This window comes from Lagenorhynchus albirostris, chromosome 19, assembly GCF_949774975.1.
Source record: "Lagenorhynchus albirostris chromosome 19, mLagAlb1.1, whole genome shotgun sequence".
Classification (NCBI taxonomy): Eukaryota; Metazoa; Chordata; class Mammalia; order Artiodactyla; family Delphinidae; genus Lagenorhynchus; species Lagenorhynchus albirostris.
Window position 1 is genome coordinate 33813071 of NC_083113.1, and position 22526 is coordinate 33835596.

Below are 22526 nucleotides of genomic sequence, written 5' to 3' on the forward strand. Positions count from 1 at the left end.
AAAGTCATAACCATCCCATCCAGGTGCCACAGAGCCCACAGTGGTCTCTTCCTTCTCTGAACCCCCAGGCTATTCACTGTTCTCTGCGGCGCTCACAGGACACCTACAGCAGCAGCGTGCCTAGAGTTAATGTTCTGCACTCGGGTACTGGCGGTGACCCGAAGTTCTCAGGATACTTTCTCACTCTGCTGTGAACAACAAGAGGCTTCTTCACCTTGCCCACACGCCAAGAGCCCCACGCCACCGCCCCTGCGTATCGAGGCATATGCATGCTGGGGAGGAACGGATGCCACAGCTGCTGGCAGTCACTAATTTGGTGATTAAAGATCTCTGAACTTTCCCTCCCTCAGGCATGTCAAGGGTCCACCGTACAACTCTGTCTGTGGACAGCAACTCTGTCTGTGGACAGCAACTCTGTCCTTGCACAGCAGAATAACATGTTTTATATAGCCCACACCACGTGTGGCAATTCTGTGCTTGTACACAGAAGGCAGTCAATAAATGTCTTTGACGATGCTCACTAGTCAATGGAACAAAATTAAAACTGTCTTCAAGAAACAGAAGTACTAAGATTCCATGACAAATTAGGAAGGGAAATTTCACAAGAAGCACACTTCTCGTCCATTTTTCTTAGCTACGTGGAGAACATCCTTAACCAACCAACTGCAAAATGTTGTCAGGAAGTTAGTTTTATTTACATTTTCATAAAGTAATTGACTTACCAAAAACAAAACAAGCCTATACTTCCCGGAAGATTACAAAGGTGCTGAGAAAGAAACTATTCACCAATCCTAGTTTGGTTCCAAAGCCTCAAACACACTGGCATTTCCCTAGAAGTCAGTTATACTCCAGGACTATTCCAAGGGCCCAAGGTAGAAATCTCCTGGGACTTTTAATTAACCTCAGAAGGTCTGAGAAGAAGAATGGGAAAAATGCAATTTGACCAAGAGAATCAGTGCCTTCTTGGTCTAAAATCAACATCCAGAAAGGAATGGCCACAAGTGGGCCTCACTCACGCTGTCTACACACAGTTCTTCAGGCTCCAGTCGTGGTGCAGCTAGATTCCAAGGCCCCATCCCTAACGACTGTCATTCAGGAGGACTTCTCACTTCAAGAAGGTTCCCAGCCAGATGTGGGAATCACCAGCACAGCAAACTCTCACGCTGCACACACAGCTTGCATATTCCCTGCCATACACAGCTCGGTCTACGTCCAGAAACCAGTGGTCCCCACGTAAAAGGAAAAGAAAAAGTGGGGGGAGTGTGAAATAAAGTAAAAGTGAAAGGTGCTGAATGCAGGAGGCACCCATTTTAGCACTGTTCACACATAACCCCAAGATCCAGAATGAAACCAAGAGCAACATTTTTAGAAACTTATGGAAGCAGAAAAAATCATTAATCAAGAACATCAAAGTTACTACAAATCACCCGAAAATGTCTTACAAAGAAATGACAAAATAATGTCAGTGATCTATAATAAAAGTAAATTTTGTTCCCCCAATTAAGGAAACTTTATTTAGTCTGTGAATGCACCATCTCCACATCAGACCCTAACAGCATTAACAAGGCCTCAAGATAATCAGGTAGTCAAGGCCTAATTCTATGTGAAAGATATAAAATTTTCTACAGATTAATATGGGTCTACCATCTTCTCAAGATGAAGCCCATTTGGGATGTCTTAAACATTTTTTAAATGCCCAAATTATATACATTTTACTTAAAATATATACTTATTTTTATTGATACTTTTCCAAAGGCATAGAAAACGGAGAGGCATGTCTCAACAAAAACTCTTTCTACCTTAAAACAGTACCTTAGCTTCCTTGAGACAATTCTGAGTTTGGAAGTTTTCTGTAACTATTCATTCCAACTTTTAGAAACTGGCTTTTCCTATTCATTTGCTTTCAAATTTTGTCTTTTGTTCTAAGTATCACCATGTATCTTTTATTATCACTTTCACATATATGAAGCATAACTGATGATTTTAAGGAGAAACTGACCAAACCAGTACCACTACCACAAAATAAAATATCAAGGGAAAAAATTATCAAGGCCATAGAAGATCTGAACAAGATTTAAATTAACAAGCTTGATATAAAAAAATGACTGTGTACCAAAGCCACAAAGCAACCATCAACAAATTCCAAATAATCAACATTATACAGATCATGTTTTCTGGACACAGTGCAATCAAATTAGGAACCAACTAAAACAATCAATAAAAAAAAATAAACAAAAAAATACCAAGTGGATCCTGAATGGACATTCCCAGGACAATAATTACTGGGAAACTTTTGAATATAAACTCTATACTATATATTAGATGGCATCATAATATAAATATTAAATTTCTTAAGTGTACTAACAGTATTGTGGTTATACAGGAAAATGTCACCTAGTTCCAGTGATGGCATATTTAAAAGTGAAGTATCATGATGACTACAACTTACTTTAAGATGACTTCAACAAAAAGAAAGACAAAGAGGGGAGGGTGAGGAAGAGGTGAGAAATAACTACAAATGTGGCAAAATAATAACAGCTAGTAAATCTAGGTAATGTAAGGGTATTAACTGTGCTCTTTCCAATTTTCAGTAGATTTAAAATTTTTCAAAGTAAAAGATTTGGGGAGAAAAACCCAAATCCACAAGTTTGGAATCTGTACTTGTAATTTGAAAACTATACAGAAGTGAGTTACATAACCATGGAATGTGGCTACAATGGTGCTTGGGGTTGTACAGACTTAAAGCACACTTACTACCAATTAAGAAAGACAGAAACAAATCAAATGAGATGACTTCAACTCAAGAAGTTAACAGGAAAAAACAGTGAAAACCCAAGAAAGAAAATAATTAAGGAAAAAAGAAGAAAAGCTGGAACAAAATAATTAAGACAGGAGCAGAAACAGAATGAAATAGAAAACCTAACATAAACTCTCTGGGCACAAAACCAAAAGGCAATTCTTTGAAAGCATTAATTAAGAGATCTCTAGCAACACTGATTTAAGAAAAAAAAAAAGAGAGAAAAGAGAGTAAAGGTACAAATAATATTACAAATGTAAAGGAAAGCATAATTACAGTCATATTAAGTTTTTAAGTCCTAAGAGAATTCTATTAACAGCTTTATGCGAATATAATTTAAAGTAGACAACTTTAGAAATAATTATCCAAATAGACTCAGGAAGAGATAGAAAACCAGGATAAAACTTTAACCAACAGTATGTTTTAAAAAGGAAAGTGTAGTTCAAAGTCTCCCTTCCCCACCTCAGAAGATACCTACTACCTAGGTCATCCCTATTTTATATAAACTTTCAGAGAATAGAAAGGAAAAGCTATCTAACTTATGTTATGAAGTTAGTATAACCTTGATACCAAAATCAGAAAGACTCTACAATAAAAAGAAATTATAGATCAAAATTTATTATCAATTGTATCAATAAAAAATACTGAAAAGAACAGGCTGTGTCACTGTTGATTCACCCCTGATATTTAAACCAAGGACAAACCTTCTCTAGATGATACCTTAAAACCAGTTATTAATACACTTAACAGTAAAATTTTAAAAATACATAAAAACATCTTTTCCTAATAAGATGGACACAGGACAAAATAGCCTGAAGGACACTGGACACTAAATAACTGATTTCCCCACTTATGGCCTGTCATACTATCTGGAAAAAAAAGTAATTTTCCTGTTATGATTTGCTCTTCCAAAACACACATCTACTACCTGATATTTAAGATATTTTAAGTTAACTAAAATGGCATCGTTTGAACATTCAAAGGGGACCTACAGTTTAATAACATGGCAGAACCAACCCATCCTACCTCTGTTTCTTCCCAAAGCTCCTCTAAAATAACTGTAAGATGGACTTCCCTGTTGGTCCAGTGGTTAAGAATCTGCCTTCCAATGCAGGGGAGGCAGGTTTGATCTCTGGTTGGGGAACTAAGATCCCTCATGCCAAGGGCAACTAAGCCCACGTGCCGCAACTACTGAGCCTGTGCGCCACAACTAGAGAGAAGCCCAGGCGCTGCAACGAAAGATCCCGCACGCCACAACTAAGACCTGACGCAGCCAAATAAATAAATATTAAAAAAACAAAAACAAAAACCGTAAGAGGAACAGGGGGATTTACTCACAATGCTAAGAGAATGGAAGAGACAACAAACTTTGAAGCTATAAAACAGATGTCCAGTTGACTTAGCAGACCAAAAAAGCTGAGAATTCTCCCAACATTCTGCCAGCGGAGGGGGCCCAGTAGCAAACACTTCACAATGAAAAACTACAGAAAGGCTCAGGAATTGGTGACCCCAGGTATCACTGAAAAAGGGCAAAGAGATTGAGCTGAAGACAGGAAAATGAGTTTAAAAACACGACACTGAAAAGGGGGAATTAAGTGAAAGTCTACATGGCACTCCCTACAGCTCTCCTCAACTTGAGGCTACTAGGGATGCAGGCAGCCAGGCTTGCACTCTTGAGACGGGAGCTGACAATCAGTAATCAGTAATTTCATTACTCTACAGAGGGAGCAGACATTCAAAAACTGTGACATTTCAGACAACTGTAGCAGAGACAAAACCCAAAAACACCCCCCAAAAAGGAATTTGGAAGGAAAACAGGAAAAGACATGAAGAAGAAAACATAATGGGAAAAAAACCCCACATATTCTCAGTGAGAAAATAGAAGATATTACATAAAACATAAAAGAACAGGATACTATTTTTAAAATTCAGAGAAGAAAATAGAACGCCAATATATGAAGTCTAACATTCGAATGAGTTCTAGAAAGTGAGAACAAGGAAGAAAGGGAAAAAAATAAAAGAACATTAAAAATATTTTTTCAAAATGGAAGGACATGGGTTTCTATACTGAAAAAGCCCAGTAAGTCCCCAGAACAAAGGATGAAAGCAACCTGTATGAAAGCACATCACTGTGAAATTTCAGAGACTGAGAATAAAGAGAAAATACTAAAAGCTTTCAGAAGAAAGAAAACAAAAAACCCAGATTACATATAAGATGAAACCAGAATGGCTTCAGTGGTAATAGTGGTAACAATCTCTTCAAAATTCTGAGGAAATTATTAATTACAACCTAGAATTCTATATCACGGCAAATGTATTAATTGGGAGGATAAAATAAAGATGTTTTCAGATATGCAAGCCTCAAAAAACATCAGTTTCCCATGATCCTTTTAAAGGAAGCTCCTAGAGAATATATGCCACCAAAACATCCTCTTTGTAAGAAGTAAGATTTCTCTAGGAATTAAAAACTGATCCTCTGTATGTTATTAAATCAACAGAACAGCTGTCAATTTAAAAAACACAAAAATACTGAAGTGAGGGACTTCCCTGCTGGTGCAGTGGTTAAGAATCCGCCTGCTAATACAGGGGACACGGGTTCCAGCCCTGGTCCAGGAAGATCTCACATGCTGCGAAGCAACTAAGCCCATGTGCCACAACTACTGAGCCTGCACTCTAGAGCCTGCGAGCCACAACTACTGAGCCCACGTGCCACAACTACTGAAGCCTGTGCACCTAGAGCCCGTGCTCCGCAACAAGAGAAGCCACTGCAATGAGAAGTCCGTGTGCCGCAATGAAGAGTAGCCCCCGCTTGCCATAACTGGAGAGAAAAGCCCGTGCACAGCAACGAAGACCAAATGCAGCCAAAAATAAATAAATAAATAAAAATTTAAAAAAAAATATTGAAGTGAAATTTTTACATCTGTGGCTAGATAACTGGTAAAAATTCATTAAGGAAGCAGAAGCACTGAAACCTGAGGGATCTGAAACCTGAGGGATTTCACTATGAAGTTCCATTGAGACCAGCTTTTAAACTTTTGCATTAGGAAAATGTTTGGTTTCATTAAAGCCTATTTCTTAAGAAACACATTCGCAATCATGTATATCTTGATAAACCTCAGTTGTTCACAGCAAAAGTGTGATCAGTTACGTGTATCAGCACAGTACTCTACCAGCCAAGCACTGCTCTGCTAGTTAATGAAAAAATTTACATCCCACTTTTTAGAGTTCACCTTTAAGGAGTCACATCAACAAGGAAACTTGTTACAAGTGGGAAAAGCCATCCAATTGTCCCTCCATATTTGAGGATTCAACAAACTGCGGATTGAAAAAAAAAAATTCCAGAAAGTTGAATTTGCTGTGCTCCACCAACTATTTACATACCACTTACATATTAGGTATTACAAGTAATCTAGAGATGATTTAAAGTATACAGGATGACATGCATACGTTACATGCAAATACTATGCCATTTTTATTAATATATAAGGGACTTGAGCATCCTCGGGTTTTGGTATTCTAGAACCAATCCTAGAACTGGGGCTCCTAGAACCAATCACCAATCCCCTATGGATACCAAGGGATGACTGCACTGAATATAAAACTTGCTTATTGTTTTATAAGTCATAAGTCCACTTTTGCTTATTTTCACTAATTATTTTAGAGTGATTACCAAAGAAAAAGTAAATGTGAGGATAAGATTCTTTTACTTTCACCCCAAAGCATCACTCCCCATAGCATCAACTTTCAACTGCTGATTTGGTTTTGTCCTAACTTCCGTCAAAACAAAACCACAAGCCTTTCAAACACTGACAGAGAATTATATTCACCTAAAAGTTCTCTAAATGCCCCTAAAAATCAACACCACTATTTGTTTTTATATTGGTTTTCATATTATGCTCTACCATGTCCAGTATGCCTGGCTCCTTATCAGAAGGTTGCAGTGTTTGAACAAAAATAAATTCACAAAAAGACAGCTTAAAACCACGCTTTTGGAACACTTTAAAGTCTAAATTAACACACCTTATAAACATAAGAAATGTAAATAACCTAAAATAGGGCTTTTCTAAAGCACCGTGACTCTGTCATCTGCTTTGTACAGTGTGCATGAATATACATGCCATCTGACAGCTTGAATCCAAGGTACTATACTGACTTGTTTTCCATTCAAGTCCCGTATCCATTTATCACTTCCTAGCAGTAATATAAGATTTGTATGAAAATTAAAGTTAACACCTACCTAAAACTATGTTGTCTACAACAGGAGCGTTATAAATGAGGCATTAACTTAGACCCAGCCCAGCAGCCCTCCCCAGAGTACGCAAGGCAAAGAGTGATGAGTAATTCCACCTGTGCAAGAACCTAACCACTTTCTGCATTCTGTAGTAATGCTTTAAGGAATCCAATGTTATTTCCTGCTCTCACCAATGACCTTTCCCGGCCCCCTTGTGTTCTAGAGTATCAAGAGTGCTTATCGCCACCTCCCCACTCCCCATTAACCCCATGTCAGAAAGAAAAAGTATATACGCACCTTAAAATCTGTATTATTGATATATTCAAATACCAAAGCTGGTGTCTTTGACTGCAAGAGAGAATATTAATGCTTTGTAAGTTTCAAACAATAAATGTAATTTGCTTCTGTTGTACTGGCCCACCCCCAAATCCCACTTAGATCAAAGAGAGTCACTCATCAGGGAGAGCCTATTAAGAAAGAATCCTCTTGAAATTTTAAGTTTGGAATTTGCTTCAAAACAACTGGGGATGGTGGTTGTTGGGAAGTGGGTGGAGTATAGATGGAAAAAAGTTGGCCACAAGCTGCTTAATGTGAGCTGAAGCTGGGTGATGTGTGCAGGGAGGTTCATTATACTATTCATTTTATTTTGTAAATGGTTGCAAAAGTTCATAATAAAGCTTTTGTTTTTGTTTTTTAAGAAGAGTTGTATTCTCTGACCAACCTGTCAGTGGGCCTGGCACATTATGTGAAGATTTATACTCTGCAGTGTTCCAGGCTGCCAACTACAAAAGGAATGTTACGTTTTCATCTTGGGTTAATGAGCCAGATGCATTTTACAGAATTATCATAGGTCTTGGGAATTTATTACTGGTCTTTTTAGGATCCAGAAAAGTCTATAATTATCAGTAAGGTAGAATGTGAAATTATTGCCTTGGCTAGGGACAATTAGAGAATGTCTCACTTTACAAAGATGTGTTTCCCCCACAAATCATATAAAATCAAGTATTTTTGAGTACTATAATCTTTAATGCAATGAGTACAAAATGTTCAATATTTCCTTGTGTAAATACAGATGTTCAAAAGTCACATCTACCTAAGTAAGGTAAAATAATGCTAACTGGCAGTAACAAGCTTTCTAAATTGAGAGAAAAGCAGGGGCTTAAAGGGTTATAGGAAGAAATAAAATCATCTTGGAAATCTTTACAGCTGTGAAGTTTTGCTCAAGGAAGCAAGTAAAAGTTACCTAGGAAATAGGCCACAGTGCATGCATGCAAGTCTTTGAGCAAGCAGCAGACCTGGTGCAAGGATTCCTCACTGGCCCAACGTTGAAAGTTTCAACAAGACCACCAGATCTCTCTATAGGCTGGGAGCAAGCCTGTCCCCCTACAAGTTAGGGGATGAGGGTTCCCTATTGGTTTTCGTTCACCTTGATTTACTTGCGTTACATATCATGTAAAACACATACATGCTTTGAGTAACGAATTACAAAAATAGTAAGACAGGAATCATTAAGGTCTGTTAACTTAAAAAAAAAAAAGCAAAATGAAGATGCTCTAAGTATAAAACTACACACTGGCCCACACTGCAGGCCATTTTCAAGGATTATGTAGTCCAGAGTTAGTCAATGTAAAATCAATCTGAGCTGATAAGGTTGGGAAACATTTTTAATGCCTCAGATAGAATCCAGCATACAACCATCCTTCTCAATCTTTTCAGGGTCCAAAAGGAAAAACTTTTTTTTTTTTTCAATTCAATGATACTGTGTAATCTTGGCAAATTACTTAACCTCTGCAGACTTCAGTTTTCTCATCTATACAATGTGACAACGTGGACAATAATGTTACCCACCCCACTAAACTGTTGTGGGGATTAAAATACATGATACCATTAAACACAGAACAGTGCCTGGCACACAGTAAGCATTCAATGCATGTCAGCTACATTTTTATGTGGATGTCTTTAGCAGACAGAAGCAAAGACCTACTTCTTAAAAAGCTATCATGGGAGAACAGGGAAATATTCGAGGTAGAACAGGTAAAGAACAGAAATTGAATGGGAAGCTTGGCTAATCATAAACACTTAAGGTTACGTTACTCCCGAGGGAGAGAGAAAACAAAATTAAACAGCACATCTAAAATGGCTAAAAATTAAGCATTTTAGCAAAAATATTTAAATTGCATCTGCGTATACAATGTGAGCCCCGATGGTGGATGCAGAATTAAAGACCAGTATGAGAAATAGCAAGATAGTGACCTCAAGGGGTCTGTGGGGCTGTTCAGCTCTCTATGGCAAGTGTCCACATGGAGACACTTCTTATTTCCTTCTATAAACCCAGATTTTCAAATGTCAGGCTTACTTAAGTGAGGTAAAATAATGTTAATTGGCAGTAACAAGCTTTCAAAGTTGGGAGAAATGCAGGGCCATAAGGAAATATTCAGCAAACGTTTGTGGGCCAAATCAAAATAATGAGGTAATAAACCTGGGACAGGGATTTTTCTCTACATAAACTTTTAGGTTCCATAAAAGTGGTGGTGGCGGGCTTCCCTGGTGGCGCAGTGGTTGGGAGTCCGCCTGCCGATGCAGGGGACGCGGGTTCGTGCCCCGGTCCGGGAAGATCCCACATGCCGCGGAGCAGCTGGGCCCATGAGCCATGGCCGCTGAGCCTGCGCGTCCGGAGCCTGTGCTCCGCAACGGGAGAGGCCACAACAGTGAGAGGCCCGCGTACGGCAAAAAAAAAAAAAAAAAAAAAGTGGTGGTGGCTATTTTATCATTGGGCCACCATGACTTTTTCTGGTTTTCAAAATCAGTTAGTAGTAAAGACAAACACAATCATTCCCACTATATTATAATGATGTTTCCCATTATTTTCAGGTTTTGTGACTTGACATACACAAACACACACACACACACTCTCTCCCGCAACCACCAGGCACCTACCACAGGGTCCTTCACGGTGTCAATCAGCTTAATGATATTTGTTCCACCACGAAGGTTCTCCAGAATCTTAACCTCTCGTTTTATCTTCTTTTTCTTCACTGGCTTAAATACACAAGAGTAATCAGAAGTAAGACTCCTTTTGAAGTTAATAAATAAAACTTTAAAACAATGTTTATATCAAATGGATATTGTACTATCTTGCACGCTGTGTTATGCTAAAGGGCATGTTTAAATTAGAAGAAAAAAAAGAAAAGAAAGATAAAATGGGCCTTCTCATAAGAATCAAATAATTCATGGACTCATACAGCTTATGTGTCAAATCTTTAAGTAGTTACATTTGGGGCACATAAAATTTTGAATACCCATGTCATACTTTAAAAATAAAATGCTTACTAGATAACTAACTGCCAAATGGAAACTGTTATAGCTCTGAACAGCTGTCTATCATGCACTCACAAATGGAAAAACTGAAACAAAATGGTGAGACACCTGCTCTTCCAACGGGTTGCATGTAATTTTGTCTTCTAGGAGCGAAGACCAGTTCACTGACATCAAGTTACAAACTTGTTTCCCAGCTGCTGGCTCCCATGTCCTGTCTCGACTCCCATTTCCTTAATATCTAGAATCTGAAATCAGTTCAGAGCTAGTAAAACTTCCCAAGATATCCCATTCCTAAAGAAAGAGATGATGGGTCAGCAAAGGAGAAAACTGACCTCTGACACAGCAGTGACTGAAAACTCCCACTACCTACAAACCTTTCAATCTGCTGGATAGAAAAATCAAAAACCTTAATCAGAAATACTAGCATTATGTATGTTATTTCTTGTCTTAAATGGGCTAAAGAGTTTGAAGAAGAATAAAAGTAGTTATGGAAAAATAAGCATTATCATAATCAATCATGCTTTTTATAAAGTACTTAAACAGTGACTGGCATATAGGAAGCAGTCAATAAATGTTAGCTTTATTATTTTCAAAATTTTAGTTAGTAATAAATCATATTTCATCCTCACAAAATTCCTATGCAGTGGACTCAGGCAAGTTGAGCTATTTGGCCAAGGTCACACAGCTAATTCTAAAAAGTGGGGGCAGGATTCTAATCTAGACAATCTGACTGTAGGCCTCACTCTTAACCACTGCACTTTCATTTCCCAAGTGTGGCTATGGCAGAAACATAACTGAGGAAAAGGAGTATTTCACCACTGAGACACCGTTATAAAAGCACAGGCAAAGAGAGTGCAATGGATTAGCCATGAAACAAGACTGAAAAAGCCTGTGTGTATGTGGTGCTGATGGGATGGGGGGGATGTAATATACACACATGCCAGAGAAACCTCTTGTTGGTCACCAAGCTACAGCTTGAACACACAACAAAACAGAGGGATTATGAAATACAGAACACCTGTATCACGTGTAAGAGGGTGCTCAATTGAGAGACTGGAATCTGGCTGCAACCTTCCAAGCCAGCTGCCACAATCATGTCCACTCCACTTTGTCAGGATTTTCAGTAGAATGGATCTGGCTACTGTGGTTCTTCCCCACGTCCACTTAGGAATTTTACTCCTTACTTCCCTTTTTCATAATTACAGAGCTCAATACTTTGGGAAAATGAAGCACTTGAATATGAAGTACAACTTGGTCAGAAAACAGCCAGAGAAGGATATACTACGAAATAAGTAGCCTATAAGCTTCAAAAATGTCAATGTCATGAAACACACAGACTGAACAACTATTCCAGTTTAAAAACATATGACAACTGAATATAACACATGGTCTGGGATTTTCCTTTGCTATAAAGAACATTGTAAGGACAACTGGCAAATGAGAATGAGAGCTGTAGATGAACAGCACTGCATCAATGTAAATTTCTGATTTTTGATCATGGCATTGTGGGTTATGTAAGCAATTGTTCTTGTTTTTAGGAAATAGAGGAAATTAGGGATGACTGCAATTTCCTCTCAGGCACTTAAGACATGTAAAAGAAATATAATTATTTACATGCACACACATACACATCTATATGTGTGTGTGTATATATATATATACACACATGTGAGTATATATATGAAAGAGTGAGAGAGAAGGATAAAACAAATGTCAGTATTTGAGAAATCTGGGTGAGAGATACAGCAATTTTTGCAATTTTTCTGTAAGTCTGAAATTTTGTTAGTAAGTTAAAAGAAAAATAAAAGCTGGCTATCATACCTAAAAATTTAGCCGATACCAGTATATTCAATGTAAGAAAATTCTAGAGTCAATAGTGTAGAATTCTAGAGTCACTATTGGAAAGCAGTTACACATCTGTGGGAGTGGCAACAGAGGGAGAAAAACACAACGGCCAGAAGAAGCCTGTGTTCACCAAAATCCCTCTTCCCCTCTAACAGGGAATTAGTACAGGGGTAACCCATTAAATAAGTTGCTCCTATGACAATGCCCCATATAAAGCCTTGCTTTGTTCTCCCATTATGCAGCAACAGATCAGGCAGGCACCCAGTTCCTAGACAACCCAGTTAAGATGAACATATTTTTCATTATGTCTAAAGGTAACCTATAGAGCATGTGAAGCATATTTTGTTACCCAACTGTCACCTGTCCAATAACTTCCCAAACTAGAGACTGGGGACAGCAGGACAATTCTGAAGTGGCACAATGGAGTCACACTGCAGCTGGAGTTCTCACATACTGACAAAAGACCAAGAGACTGTAAGAAAAAGGAGAGTGATGTACAGCTCAGGACACTCCCCTCCAAAGCAGGGGCACCAGGTCTCTACAGGACCCAGGCTACGGGTAACTCCCTTTAGCCTCAAGCTCACTCCTCTGAACCTAAGAGATGCTCCAGAAGCTGAAAAACCAATGAGCTCCTAGGGAGTGAAAGCAAAGATTTAAATTCTATAAAAAGAATTGAAGAGAAAAAGTTAGGATTTATAAGGGAGGATCATTGCATCCGAAGGAAAACAGACCATGAATTTTTATAGAAATAAGGATGCTCTGACCCTCTAGCCCACTGGCTGCATTCATTCACCATCACTAAAGTGGAGAATACATTTCCATCACAATCTCATCATTTCACATTTCATCCTGCATGCTAGAAAAAGCCTCTGTCTCACCTAAGGTTCATTTATTCCAATTCAGAGAATATCTGGTTCTAACTGAATCAGTTTAGCTGTTTAACAAAACAAAAAAATTTAAACTCAAAGTCTAGTAGATAAAATGGCAAAAAAGCTAAAAAAGAAATTAAAGTATTAAATCAAGTTTCAATAATAAATTAATTTTGGCACACACCTAGAGAGAATATTTAAAGGGGAAAAACTCATTTAAAATGTTCTGTGGGGCTTCCCTGGTGGCGCAGTGGTTGAGAGTCCGCCTGCCGATGCAGGGGACAGGGGTTTGTGCCCCAGTCCAGGAAGATCCCACATGCCGCGGAGCGGCTGGGCCCGTGGGGCATGGCCACTGAGCCTGCGCGTCCGGAGCCTGTGCTCCGCAACGGGAGAGGCCACAAAAGTGAGAGGCCCGCGTACCACCAAAAAAAAAAAGAGTTCTGTGCACGGGCTCTGAAAACAAAGAAAAACAGATTTTTTTCAGAAGGTTTCTGCTCACAGGCGAAGACTCCCAGCTATTCAGGAGAACCTTGTTCAATGTAATCCAAGAGTAAGGTCCTTTTTCTCTTTCCCTATTCACCAACATTAAACATTTTAAAACAAAAGACCAATTTAGTACTGGCTGCTTAGAAAGACAAAAGTTGATAAGGCCAGTAATCTGTCCTATTTACTTACAGCAGATTTTTAAGAAGCCAGATCTGAGAATGATTTCAATTACCAGCATTTAATTGTGACTGAATTTGCAAAGTAATGTCTACCAAAGGCATAAGAATTATGACCTCAGTAAATGCCAGCAAATGTTAACAGGCAAAGTCCCATTTTAATTTCTTTCCAAGCATAACTGAACTAATAAATTCAAGGAAGGCAGGAATATAGCTCAGAACTTTCAAATCTGGGATTACTTTTATTCCACTACCAAAGCAACAACTGCCCCACTAAGATTAATTTCATCACCTGCAATAAACAATTACAATGAACAATGGTTGTCAGGAATGTAGGATAGAGGAGAAAGAAAGCTCAGTCTGGATGATGGCTTTTATTTTATTACCCTGGTAGCATCTCTAAAATCCATCATGACTGACCTAAATATAAACATTATCTGAGCAGAGTTTATTTCTTCACAGCAAATTTGCCCCTAATCTTTCAACTCTCATCTTCTCAATTACATTATCAACGTCTTGAACTGTTTATTCTAGATTAAAAAAATTTTTTTATGTAAAAATGTGAGGCACATAGCAGGCCTTTTGAATCTCATGGAGAGGATGGTACGGTCCTTTCTACTACTGGTTCTGCTCTCTGAGCAAGTGATCAGGATGAGACTTGGAAGAACTGTATGGGTTAAAAAAGTATAAAAACACTGGTTCTTGTGGTATCAAACAAGAAAAGAAAGTAATATTTCACTTACACATTAAACATGCTGCTGTGGATACACACCAGAGAACCCAAGTCTGGGTCCCTATAGCTCTCTGGGCTTTAACCTATCCCACACTTCAACCAGCAACACTCTGATGTCAAATATTTCCCTTCAGAAGAATAACTCCCAAAATCATTGGAAACAAATTAATTCCATTTGACTTCCAGTGAGTGTTTGGCCATCTTTCCAGTACAGTTCAGAACATCCAGCAAATGTCCTACTTGTTTCCCTCACATCTACCAAGACTCCATGGGAGGGACCGAAGGTCGTGAACCTAGTGCTTCTGCCCCCACCAGCCATGGGACCCTGAGCAAACTGCAGGTTCCCCTGGGTCCGTAAAAAAGAGGCTGGGTTCTAGTAATATCCGTGCTCCCCTATCCTGTGACTCTGTTTCACAGGTTAACCACACTCTCAATGTCTGACCCCACAACCACAATATTAGAAACAGCACTGACTAGTTCACAATTTTTAATATTTTTATTTTTTTAAAGAAAATATTCATTTATTTATTTGGCTGTGCCGGGTCTTAGTTGCAGCACGCGGGATCTCTGTTGCTGCATGCAGGATCTAGCTCCCTGACCAGGGATCGAACCCAGACCCCCTGCATTGGGATCGCAGAGTCTTAGCCACTGGACCACCAGGGAAGTCCCCAAATTTTTATTTTTAATACTTTAATAATACTCTTTAACACTTTTTATACCATGAGACGTGTGTAGAAACTAGAAATCACCAAAATATTTAGATAAATTAGTATCAATGTCTTGTTTCAGAACAATGATGTCTTGGCACACTTGCCTAATAAAGTAAATGGAGGGTAAAAAACCTAGCAGCTGATGAAGTAGAAATAAACGAGAAAGCACAGAGCAAACATCATTTTGATATAACCTAAACAGCCACCAGCCCACTATGAACTAACTAAAAAAATCTGTAATCAACAGTCATCTCATCCTTTTTTTAACACTACCTCCTGCAAGTACAAAAATTTAAATATACCTACAAACAAGTAGGCTAAACATGCTGAAAAAATAAACTTGTATTACCATCATTCTTTGTCTGAAGCTTGATAATTAATTTCTGGGGGGCAAAAATGGACAGCCAAGCTCTTTGTATAAAATAAGACTACCAACAGGAAACCTAATATGAGGATTTCCAGTCCTTGCAGCATGGGTCCAAAAGCCTGCACATTTGTTTTTTAAAAACTGGTATTGCTCTTAACTTCTACTTAGAAAATAGCAGCTGAATTTGAAGGATCCCAAGGACTCTAAGAAGAGATGAAATCCATACATAGGTGATACTCACAAAGGGCTAAAAGTTGTCCAAAATGGCCAAATGTTTTTATTTGTCTATGCCTTCCTAAGAGGTACTAAAAAGGAACTGAAAAGTTGACTTTTCAAAATCAACATGAAACCTCAGGCACAAAAGTGGTTTTCTGCCCTGCTATATTAACCCTTACCATCCACCCCCTCCCCACCTCGGCCTTTTCTCCTCAAAACAATTTCTGTCAAAAAAAGATATAACCTCCCTATTGATTGGAAAGTTTTCTTTGAAGATTTCCAACTCAGGATCTCACTTCAGCATAGACAGAAACATTTTGCTCACCAATTTCTAAATTCCTAAAACCTCTTAATAGCCCCAATATCTTTTGATCACAAAAATATTGAGAAATCTACTGATGTAAATTAAATGATATAAAATCCCTCTGTGGTCATTCATCATCCAACCATTGTCATATATTGAAAAGGACTGGATGGAATGTTCGCCAAAAAAGCAGGCAGCCCCTGTCCTCAAGGAATGTACCCTCTGTCTCAGTCACAATGTGCACATCAATATATAATTCCTTCCTGAAGTTGAAATACAGTACGCCTAGATGAAGAGGAAGCTTTTCTGGATTCCTTCAAATTATGAGCAACTGGCACTCTGTTAAGGAACTAATTTCCTGTGGCCAAGCACCACAACAGTAGGTATTAGTCATAACTTTGACTTATCTGAATAGGGGCACTTTACTGAGTAAAGACCCTATTCTTTTTAAAAAACAATACTTTCAATCTACTTTAATTCAGCCTGTCAGAACAAGAAAACCCGACAATACCATTAGTAGTTTCTTACCCCATCCTTCAGACAGAACAAAATCTGGAGAGAAATGTCACAGGGCTTTGAAAAACAGAAAGTGAGTGTAGTTTTCACCAGTGGAAACAAGGTGGTTCAGGCTGCACTCTGAGAAGAACTTGTGTGGAAAAGATACAAGAAACAACACTTCATTAGCCAGAGCATCAAGGGGGCCTCCCAAGTCTTATTCGAGAACACTGGTACTTACTCTGTGCTCAACGTTAAGATCTTATAGCCCAGTGCTAAAATGAGCAGTAAGAGACAGGAAGAATGGAAAACAGGAGTTCTGGCTAAGGGTTATTTCAACAGAGTGATGTTAGATATGTTTCTTTGTGCCTACATTTCTTGTCGGTTAAAAATAACCTTCAGCTTCCATATTGGGTTCCCTAAACATATCCTCCGAATCTTTAGAGCAGGGGAAAAGCTATCCAGCAACTGAGGCTATGAAGCTCTCTACAAGGATGACTAAAGGGCAACGTGATGCTTCCCTAAATGAACGTACTGTTATTTACATGTACACCTGAATGCTGTTCCTTCTCAAAAAAGACACTACAGGAAGTTGCACACTTACTCTAAAAATGCTACCATCACACAAATGTTTAGACATTTTTCTGGAATTGCTTTAGAGTCAGCAGTTCATTCTTCTGAATGTACAGCAATGGAATGTGGATATTCCTAATTTCAACTTACGCCTTGCTTAAAATTTCCTAAAGAGATTTTAAGCAGCTTATATTAAAAACATTTATGCTAATGTATAAAGAAAAAAATTGTATGCCTTTGCCAGGTGATTTCTCTGAAGAGAACATTTCTTTCAATATTTATGCTAGTGAAGAAAAACAAACAAAAAAGATCACATGACTCTGTAGGTACAATTCATACTTAGGGAAGAGGAGAGTCAAAAACTCCACGTCTTCAATATCAGTTCCTCACTTCTTACCCCAGTGTTTCTGACAGCACAAATAATTTGCTTATTTCTCTCAACTGCAATCCTGCCTCTTCATCACTAGGCCAGGATGGTACTGCGTAATAGAGATGATCACTTTTCGGAAAGGTGATTTTCAGACAGTCTAAGCCTGACCCCTCTTTCTAAATAGGGACACAGCTGCCCTAACTCTACTTAAGATACAAAAACAGCTTTTCAATCCCACATTCTTATTCACAAAGCCTCTTCAAAATGGCCACAATGTAACTCTTGTATATGTAAAAGTGTTTATATTAACTAACTCTGGTCATCTCAAGATTTCACTAAATGACATGCACACATATTAAATAATCTAGCAATGATGAATACCCTTCACAGATTCTAAGAATTACTTTTTACTACACCCTATAAAACATTATCAAAGCTACACAATCAGTCACCTGGAAGATAATTTAGCCAATCTTCATGCTCATTAAGATCATGCCTTCATTCAAGAGATGACAAAGGTGTATGTTTAACAAACTTAGGCTGCTAAACCAGATTCAGGCTGTTTTGTTCCCATTATTATTTGTGATTACAAGTATATCCCCCACTGCTCCCAACTTCACTTTTACTAGCTGATAAGCAACAATGAAGCTTCCTGACACTATTGGCTCACTATATCCACCCCACCTGAAACTTTTATCACCAAAGGAGAAAAAACAATGATTATCCACTGAGGTGTTTCCCTCCGCTCAGGCTTCAAGCTCATCTTCAAAGAAGCTACTCTAATTGTTTCCAACTTCCTCTCTGGAATAAGAAGCTCAGTACTCAGGGAGCTCTTGGAGTGACAGGATCTGCACGAAAAGGCTCTTCTTGCTCCCGAATACCTATTTATTTTGTAACAAATGGAGCCCCTTTGGAATTTTCACTTTGGGACCCCATAATTACATTTCAGAACAAGAACGTTCCTGAACTATCATGATTTGAAACAGGTCTGCGTATTTTCTTGAAAGTTCACAGGAAAACGGGGTGGGAGGAGTAGCAGAGAGACATCAGGCAGAAGATATGTAAAATGAGAGCTTGTACTACTCATTCTAGTATGTGGCTGGAGTAGTTTATATCCTCCTGACCTGTGAAAAAGAAGTTTTAACACCACTCATAAGACACTCACCTTGAGAATTTTGACAACCACTCTCTCATTGTTGGTGATGTTAATGGCCTCAAATACTTCACTATACTTTCCCCGACCAAGTTTTCGAACCAGCTGATAATCGTCTTGATTACTGTGAAAGGCAAGAAAGAGCGACACATAAATGCCAGGACTTGGGATTAACTGAGCCTATGCCCACTACACACTCCCATCCAGCCACTTCCATTAATCAAGCACTTGGTACTGTCTATATACATCATGCCACGACTCATTACCTAAATGAAAGCCACAACATAAACTTGGCTCCCTTCACTGGACGCAGCTCCTAACCTAACTGGTCCCTCATTAACTTGGGGGAGATGAGGTAGGAAGGCAAGGGTCTGAGCCAATCTAGAGAGGTGAGCAAAGCATCACCATCCTGGAGGCTCAGAAGTGCCCCTCTGCCCACAGCACCTGCCTTATACTTCACACGCCGAAGGTAGACAGCCCCTCCTTTGAGAGCCTGGACGTCTTTAAAAAATTTCCTCCCACCCAGCCTCATTTCAAAAAACTAAAAAGGCAGAGAATTTTAATAGCTCAAGAGTACAGCTGCTGACTTCCCACCCCAATAGAAACCCCAAAGCGTGAGAAGGGCCGCTCCCTCACTTCCACCAGGCTCTGGTCCCTGGACCCCTACACTTGTCAGTAAGAAAGCATTCTCTGGTGTGAGCGGGAGAGAGGGGTGCGCACGGCGGAGAGGAAGGAACGAGAAGGGGGGAGAAGGAGACGAGGACATAGCGTGTGTGTGTGGGGGGGGGTGTCTGCCGCCCACCCCAGACCCGAGGAAGCACGGGCCCAGCGGGGAGACAGATCGCTGGGGGTCAGATCGCGGGGAACGAGTGCGGTCTGCGTCGGGGGGCGGCCGGGCGGGGGTGGGGGTGAGAGGGCCCGGCGGGGGACGGCGGCGGCTTTACCCCCAGCTCGGGACGTGAGCCTCATAGTCCCAGTACTCGCGGCTTCTCAGGCTGTTCACCTCGGCGTAGACCCGGGCCCTGCTGCCCGCGGCCGGGCCGGGCATGGCGGGCGGGACCGGGGGGCGCCGCGGGGCGCCTAAGGCGGCGGCGGCGCGGCGGGGGTCGCGGGGCGGCAGGCGGAGGAGGCGGCGGGCCGCGGACCGCCGGAGGAGGAGGAGGAGCGCGGCTGCGGGCGGCCGCGCCAGGCCGGGCCCGCGGGGGCGGGCGGGCTGGGGGCGCTGGGGGCGCCGGCCGAGCCGGCCCGGCCCTGGAGCGACCGGCGGGGCGGCGGGGCGGGAGGCTCTCGCGTTCCGCGGCGGCCTCCGCTTGGCTCGCGGCCCCGCGGCGGCGGCGGCGGCGGCGGCGGCGGCGATGGCTGCACCAGCAGCGGCAGCCGCCGGCCGGGGAAAGGGTAGCGGCGGCGGCGGTGGCGAAGAAGGAGAAGGAGGAGGAGGAGGAGGAGGACACCCGGAAAAGGGGCCGCGCTCACTAGGAGCGGCCGCCGCCCGACCCGGGGCCTCCCGGGCTCACAGCGCCCCCTGCTGCGCGGGGGGACCCGCCCGGCGGCCCGGCCCCACCCCCGGCCCCGCCCTTCAAGGCTACCTTCCAAGTCTCCCCATCCTCGGTCTGGCCTAACGCCCTCATCACGGAGTCTTGTCCACCCACAGGTTACTGCTCTAGAGGCTTACCCCTCGTATACCCTTTTAGGAGTCTCCTAGAGACCCCTACCCGAAGCTCTCTACTCTCTCGTCATCCAGAGTTTACCCATCCCAACCTCCCAAACGGACCCTGTTGTGACCTTTTTGTCACACAAAGTTCCCATCAAGTCCCTCCCTAATGACTTGATCTTATCTCTCAGGACCTCTCCAACTCAAGAGAGTTCCCCATCCCTCCCAGAGACACCCCATCTTCCCCCAATGGACCCTGCCGTGTCACCCAGAGACTCTTGAACCTCAAGACTTCCCCTTCTCTCCTCATCCAGAGCCTTCCTCACGAAACCCTTCTTTTATGCTTTCCCCCAAATTTCCTTCCAGAACCTTCCCTAAGAGCCCTCTGTATGTTCACATCTGTCACTTGGTTAAGTTGGAGTCAGCCGGGTTTCTCACTGTAAAGTTCCTATTTTTCCCTTTGTAATTAATAAGCAATTTGTGGGGAGATACTTTAGGACCATGTAAGTACCCTGGTTTTGTTTGGGACCACAGAGAGCAGGAGAAGAATTGTGAGAGTCCTGCCGGCAGGGACAGGCTAGGGGCATGGACTGAGGGTGGGGTAGCCAACCAAACTTTGGCCTATTTTACCATGTTGTCTTCTAGCCCTGAACACTCTTTTTTTTTTTTTTTTTTTTTTTTTCAGTATGCAGGCCTCTCACTGTTGGGGCCTCTCTCGTTGCGGAGCACAGGCTCCGGACGCGCAGGCCCAGCGGCCATGGCTCATGGGCCCAGCCGCTCTGCGGCATGTGGGATCTTCCCGGACCGGGGCACGAACCCGTATCCCCTGCATCGGCAGGCAGCCTCTCAACCACTGCGTCACCAGGGAAGCCCCACTCTTCTCTCTTTGATCTTCTGGGCCTTTCTTTTCTCTTGCTTTCCCATCCCACATTTTTTTTTTTTTTTTTTTTGGTCAACAGAACTTCCTCACTCAGCCCAGGTTGCTCTGACTCCAATCCTTTTTCATATTCTGTTTTCCAGGTGAGACCCTGTTTCCTCCCTTTTGATATAGTTAAGGGCACAGACTGTGGAGTCAGATCCATCCCAGGTCTGAATCCCAGCCCTGCTACTTACAAGCTGTGTGACCTTGGGTCAATAACTTAATCTCTCTGTGTTGTAGATTTTACAGCATAAAAATAGTAGTGGCACCTACTTCACAGGGCTATGGGGAAAATTAGACAAGGTAAGCCATGTAATACACTTAGAACAGTGTCTAGCAGATACTACATGCTCAATATTATTATTATCAGGCCAGGGCCTTCCTCCTATCACTTTTCTGTCCTTGAGATCACCACATGCCCATCTTTCAGTTCTTTTCTACCCTCCAAGCTTGGCCAGGGCCACCTCCACCCCCTCCACTCCCATCTTCCTATGCCTGACTCCTTTTGCCTCTTCAAGTCTCACCTTTAAGTTCACTTTAAATGTTAGAGTTGATACCGCTCTATCCCAGCACCCATCCACATTCTTCAGAAAACTGCATATTTTCTAATTATTTGTTTCCTAGGTTTTTGTCTGTTTCCTCTACTGTAGAAACAGCGTGAGAACAAAAACTGAGTCTGGTTGCTCACCACTGTCTCACTCAGCATCTGCCACAGCTCAAGGCTTTCAGTGGATACAGTGTTACCCTACAGAGCATGTATTAATTACAAAGGGCAACCTGGAGGTCATCACGCTAATCATGAATCAAACTTAGTAAGGAACTAACTGACCCTCTGATGTGATGCATCAAGAAGGGACACAACATTTGCCCCCAGATTTTAACTTTAATCAGACAAATCCAAACTGGGGAGCATTCTGCAAAACAACTAGCCTGGACTCTTCAAAAAGATGTGTCACAAGAGAAAACAAAACAAAAAACCAAAACTCTGGAGTAGTGCTCTTGATTAAAGAGCCTGAGAGATATAACTAAATGAAGTGTATCATTCTGGATTCGATCCTGAATGAAAAAGGTAGGAAGGAAAGGAAAGAGAGACGGAGGGAGGAAGGGAAGGAGAAAGAATACAGCTAAAAGGACACTACGTATTGGGACTACTGAGGAAATTTGAATATAGGATGTATATTACATAAAAGTATTGTATCAATGTTAAATTTTATGAGTGTGAGGATTATGTTGTGGTTAGGCAGGAGACTCTCTTGATCTTAGGAGTTATATGCCAAGTATTTAGGGATGAAGTATCATAATATCTGCAACTT

The 22526-nt window shown here is 41.1% G+C and overlaps 1 protein-coding gene across 1 annotated transcript in view; it reads right to left on the reverse strand.

The window, feature by feature from the left end:
• CSNK2A2 (casein kinase 2 alpha 2) overlaps positions 1 to 19717 on the reverse strand; it is a 38454-nt gene extending 18737 nt beyond the window's left edge. The window contains exons 1-4 of the mRNA XM_060130248.1: positions 19588 to 19717; positions 18656 to 18767; positions 9966 to 10067; positions 7326 to 7376 (exon numbers count right to left, since the gene is read on the reverse strand). Of these exons, the coding sequence (XP_059986231.1) occupies positions 7326 to 7376; positions 9966 to 10067; positions 18656 to 18767; positions 19588 to 19691 (369 nt within the window). The 5' untranslated portion in view covers positions 19692 to 19717. The remainder of the gene's footprint in view (positions 1 to 7325; positions 7377 to 9965; positions 10068 to 18655; positions 18768 to 19587) is intronic.
• Between the last annotated feature and the right edge of the window lie 2809 nt (positions 19718 to 22526).